This window comes from Pseudorasbora parva, chromosome 22 (genome assembly GCF_024679245.1).
Source record: "Pseudorasbora parva isolate DD20220531a chromosome 22, ASM2467924v1, whole genome shotgun sequence".
Classification (NCBI taxonomy): Eukaryota; Metazoa; Chordata; class Actinopteri; order Cypriniformes; family Gobionidae; genus Pseudorasbora; species Pseudorasbora parva.
Window position 1 is genome coordinate 4402644 of NC_090193.1, and position 5690 is coordinate 4408333.

General features: G+C 35.3%; 1 protein-coding gene across 1 annotated transcript; it reads left to right on the forward strand.

The window, feature by feature from the left end:
• Positions 1-388: 388 nt before the first annotated feature.
• Positions 389-3344, forward strand: pdrg1 (p53 and DNA-damage regulated 1). Its single transcript, XM_067431370.1, has 5 exons — positions 389-515; positions 596-668; positions 1260-1334; positions 1421-1501; positions 2951-3344. The coding sequence occupies exons 1-5, from the start codon at positions 432-434 to the stop codon at positions 3031-3033; spliced, it is 396 nt and encodes a 131-aa protein (XP_067287471.1). The 5' UTR covers positions 389-431; the 3' UTR covers positions 3034-3344.
• Positions 3345-5690: the final 2346 nt, after the last annotated feature.

The following is a 5690-nucleotide window of genomic DNA, read 5'->3' on the forward strand; positions in this document are numbered from 1 at the left end:
TACCAATGTTTAATAGCCTACTGTAGTGTTAGGTTTTTTTTCCAGCTTTTTTCTCTAAATATAAAAGAATAGCAGTCCACACCACGGATATAACGAAAACTGAGAAACGACAACGAAATCAGTGAGTTATTGGGAATGACGTGTTGAAATGAACTATATTTCTCAGGTTCAGTGAGGCGGAAATGTTAAAATGCTTTTTTGTAGCCAAGACTACAAAAATTATTATAGAAAGCTCGCACAAACCCTGGAAATTTGCTGCATTTGGAACCGCATACTAACACACTACTCTTTCTATTTTCTCCATATCTTTGAAAATCGAATGATGTTGCGGTTGCGAATTCAGCGGCTACAGGCGGAACTGAAATTGAGCAGAACTTGTTTCCCTGATCAGTCGAGCCTATTTTTGTGGCGCACATTATACAAAATCAAGCATGGACGAGAGTGCACAGCAAATATGGGAGCATTTGACTGAAGTAGAGGTTGCTGCAGAAGACATACTTGCTGACAAACAACAGGTACATTGTAATTATGTAAATAGAATCAGAAGAAGTGTCGATGGAACAGGGTAAATTAATTGTTGCTTAAATATTGACAGATTGTGGATCTGGATTTGCGGAGAAACAAAAATCGTGAAGCACTCAACGCTTTACGAAATCATTCCTCAAACGGCAAGTTACAAATATTTTTCATATTATTATTATTATTATTATTATTATTATTATTATTATTATTATTATTATGACATGCGGCCTGTCAAAAAACGAGATCTCACCCCACAGCCCAGCTTACGGTATATGTTGTATTTCACAAATCAGCGTTTGGGGTTTTGGCTTAGCAGCACGTCATCTGTAAGTGTAAATATATCAATAAAAAAAGTCCAGTAAGCATGCAATTGCTGAAGTTTCATAAGAATATCTTAATGGAAATATATTTTATAAGATTAGTCTTCATTTATATTTCTTTTTATTGTGATGTCAGACTTTTTTTTTTAACCAAGAAGAGAAAGTTATCTTTACCGTCACCCACAAACACATTTGATCTATTTTATGTGTTGGTATAAGAGCCCTATAAAATGATACCGAATATGAACGCTGATGTGGATATGATGATCTCAGAGAAACTTAGAAACAAAACTGAATGGCTGGATCTCAGGAGGCTCTACCTCATACCATTTACACCATAATATTATGCTGGTTAGATGGTTTTTTTTATGATTTGCCTCTGCACATGACAATAACATGTAATCCAATCTAATCTAGATAATGTTAAGGTGTGTTTTGGAAATATGTTCATCAAATTCCCCCAGGAGAGCACCAGATCCATGATCCTTAAAGGTGAGCAACCATAATTTAGTCTGAATAATGCATTATCTGTGTTCTCTGGCCTTTTGCTGTTATTTCTGTTATATTGTTCTCAACAGACCAAGAACAACTTGATAAGGAAATAACTGACCTCCGCAAACGTCTAAAAGCAAAAGTAAATCGTCTCAATGAGCTACAAGGTAGAGTTGCCTTAACATCCTTATTTATTCATACTTTGGCACGGGGTGTACAATATATATCGTCTAAGATAATATCATAATTGTTGTTTTAACAACATAATCTGACATTATCAAGTATGTGTGCCTCACTTTGCAAAAAACTGACAAAAGCACGACTAGAGAGTGCACACACAACATGATGATGTAGCCTAGTGTGTGTGTATGTCTGTGTATATATATTTATATGTACACACACGCAAGGCAAGTTTATTTATATAGCACATTTCATACACAATGGCAATTCAAAGTGCTTTACATAGAAATTAATTACAATAGTGATAACATGCACAAGATATTAGAATACCATGTGTAAGAATTAAACACACACACACACACACACACACACACACACACACACACACACACACACACACACACACACACACACACACACACACACACACTCTTGCTCAAAAATAACATGCATTAGAATATTGTGTTACTCCCTTAAAAAGTAACTAATTGCATTACTTAGCCTTTATGCTGAAGTACAGTACAGTAGAGGGCGCCGCTCAAACAAACCTTTCAGCTGTGCTGCATTTCTGGACTGCAGGACACAGTTGAAGAAAGTTTAAAGGGATACTTCACTGCCTTTTCATATTAAACTATGTTATTCCCTTAACTAAAATGAGTTGATACATACCTCTCTCGTCTCAGTGCGTGCACTTAATCTCTCTGACGTGCGGTGATGATCTGATAGCATTTAGCTTAGCTCCCTAAGCCCAGTTCATTCACTATGGAACCAAACAGAGATCAAGTTAGAAGTACCAAACACCTCCATCTTTTCCCTATTTAAATACAGTTACACGAATAGTTGAACGAACAAGTATGGTGACAAAATAAAACGTGGCGCGTTTCTAATCGGATTAAAAAGGAGAACTATAATGTATGGCGGAATAGCACTTCTGAGAGTACTTCGGCTATTCCGCCATACATTATAGTTCTCCTTTTTAATCCGATTAGAGAAGTACCACGTTTTATTTTGTCACCATACTTGATCGTTCAACTACTCGTGTAACTGTATTTAAATAGGGAAAAGATGGAGGTGTTTGATACTTCTAACTTGATCTCTGTTTGGTTCCATAGTGAATGAACTGGGCTTAATGGGCTAAGCTAAATGCTATCAGATCATCACCGCACGTCAGAGAGATTAAGTGCACGCACTGAGATGAGAGAGAGGTATGTATCAACTCGTTTTAGTTAAGGGAATAACATAGTTTAATATGACAAAGCGGTGAAGTAACCCTTTAACATTAACACATTTTACTGATTTACCCCCAACACTGCATATAACATCATCTTTTCAGGTCAGTTTGTAGTAAATACCTGCCAGTTTGAAAAATGTGTCAGTTTACTGACATGAAATATTAGTACATATGGGAGCATAATAATATTGATTTTTTTACACAGGTAAGCCTGAGCTGATAGGATATAACCTCGCCCCTCTGAGCAATGATGAGATGAAGGCAATTAACAGCCTCCTTAAGAGATGATGTTCCTCAGGCTGTCTTAAACTGGAAACGTTTGTACTGAACTGGAGTAAACTCAAACCAATGCAAGGTGTCTCTTCTTTCTTTTGTTCTTTCGGTCGAGTTTTGGTGACTGGCTTGTGTTTTGTGGAATGAGAAACAAAACTGAACTGTTGAAGAGCCCATGCAAAAAAATCAAATGAATAAAATTAAAGCAAAAAAATCAAATTTAGTACTTGTCGGCAGTGTCTAAAAACTCAATAACATGCTTGTTTCTGGTGTAATTTACATTGAAAATGTTTTGTTTTTTACTTAATAAACGCAATGTTTCATGACTTTATGGTTTTTGCTTTATGACTTTGATACACTGTTTCCTCATGCTGTAAACATGGGAAAATGATTACTTTGTCCACTTAAATAGTGTAGCCTATACGTTTATTAACAGTTAGCCGAGTTGTAGCCCCTTTTTCTGCGCTGAGCTCATTGGGCCCTATCATACACCTGACACAATGTGACGCCAGGCACGACACAAGTGTGTTTTGCTAGTTTCAGCCTGACGCAGTTCTCATTATCACGTCCTGCGCCAGGTTTAAATAGCAAATGCACTCGTTCCCATCTGTTCCCCCATGGGCGTCTCATCTAAACCAGGAGTGTTCAGGAGCATTGTTGGTGTGTTGCTATTGTGAGGAACTGAAAACCACACCATTGACCAACACAAACCGGCTCTAAAGTCAAAAGCACAGTATATTGTTAGGTTATTTAAAGGGCATGTTAGTAATATGCACCTATAGGTCGTACATAACTCACACTCTGCTTATTACACACACAGGGACACGCAGCAGCACACACATTTTTTATAATGTAAAGGATTATTATTGTGTAAAGATAAAAATGCCTGCATGTCATAATGAATGACCTGATTGGATGTATCAGAATGACCTATTTGTAGGAATGACGAAGAAAAATGGCTAATTATTTGACCAATCGTGGCAATACACACATGTATATGACTCGTCAGGTTGAGGGTGTCTATGTTCCGTCATGTAAATAACGAATCTGCCATCTGATTGGTTTATTGCATGTTATGTACGAAACACACCCATGACTTGGGACTTTTGGACTATGCGTCTGGCGTGCCGACCGTTTTTTCCGTCGTTAAACTAGTAAAAGCGGGCCTGTGCCATGAGCTTCAGATCATTTGCTCAGATCATTAAAATAGGGCACATCGTGTTCAGTCTTCTGGTTTATATTTCCACAGCATGCGGTAAGATCTTGCGGATTTATGAATAAAGTGCTCAGTCTACTGATAGTTATGACTTTGCACTGTAAAAAAGTGCAAAAATAGGGCACAATGTATTGTATAACTATGAAAGGATTTTCCGTATTGGTTTTTTGCAGGTGTTTTACCTGTATTTTAAATTACACATTGGATTAGTTTGTGTTTTAAGGGTTAACGGATATTTCCGTAAAATTATTTGATAATGTACTGGCAGAAAATGACCAATACATTTTCCATTTTAATTTTTTACAGTGTGGCTTTAAACATTACAGCGCTCATAATAACTTTTCTTGAATCTACAATAAGTAAATCCTCTTTGCCAACTAATTACTCTTCGACAGCGATGCCATATAAATATACAGAGCTTTGAACACAAAATAAAAAAATGGCCGTGCATTTGTGTCTGGCTCATAAGGTCTATAAACTCTTAAAAAAATAAAGATAACATTTTTACAATAAGGTTCATTAGTTAACATGAACTAATAATGAGCTGCACTTTTAAAGCATTTATTTATGTTATTAATCTCAACATTTACTTTATTAAAATCTTGTTAACATTAGTGAACTAACATGAACAACCCATAAACAGCTGGATTTTTATAAACTAACATTAATAAAGATTAACAAATACAGTAGCAAATGTATTGCTCATTGTTAGTTCATATTAGTTAATAAATTGACTAATGAAACCTTATTGTAAAGTGTTACCAAAATAATACTTCTTTATTGCTATTTCTGCTTCTATGAAGAACCTTTAAAATTCATGGAGACATCATCATATTTGCATGACATGTTCTTTATAGTGGAAAAAGCTTATTTAGATGATTAAAATGTTCGGTAACACTTTAAAATAATGGTCATTAGTTATCATTTGTAAACTACATTAGTTATCATGAACTAATAAAGAACTGCACTTATGAAATATTATCATTGTTCATATTAATTTCAACATTTACTAATGCATTATTAAAATCTTGTTAGCATTAGTTAAGGCATCTTGAACTAACATGAACAAACCATGAACAGCTATATTTTTTATAAACTGACGTTAACAAAGATGAACTAATACAGTAACAAATGTACTGCTCAGGGTTAGTTCATGTTGGTTAATACATTAACTAATGATAACTAATGACCATTATTCTAAAGTGTTACCAAATGTTCTTCACACTAAGAAAAGAACATGGTTCTCTTAAGAATTGCCTATGAAAAGGTCTATGGCTTTGCTGTGAAAACCCACTTTTTTAGAGTATTTTGTGGTGTAAAAGAGAAAGGCATAGATCTATAAGTCTTGGAATTAGACACATGGAGAGAAAAAAGGACATTGAGCTTAATGATCGACACATCCTTTTCCATATATAGAGAAACTAACCTGGTTTACTAAATGCTGTGGAATAAAACT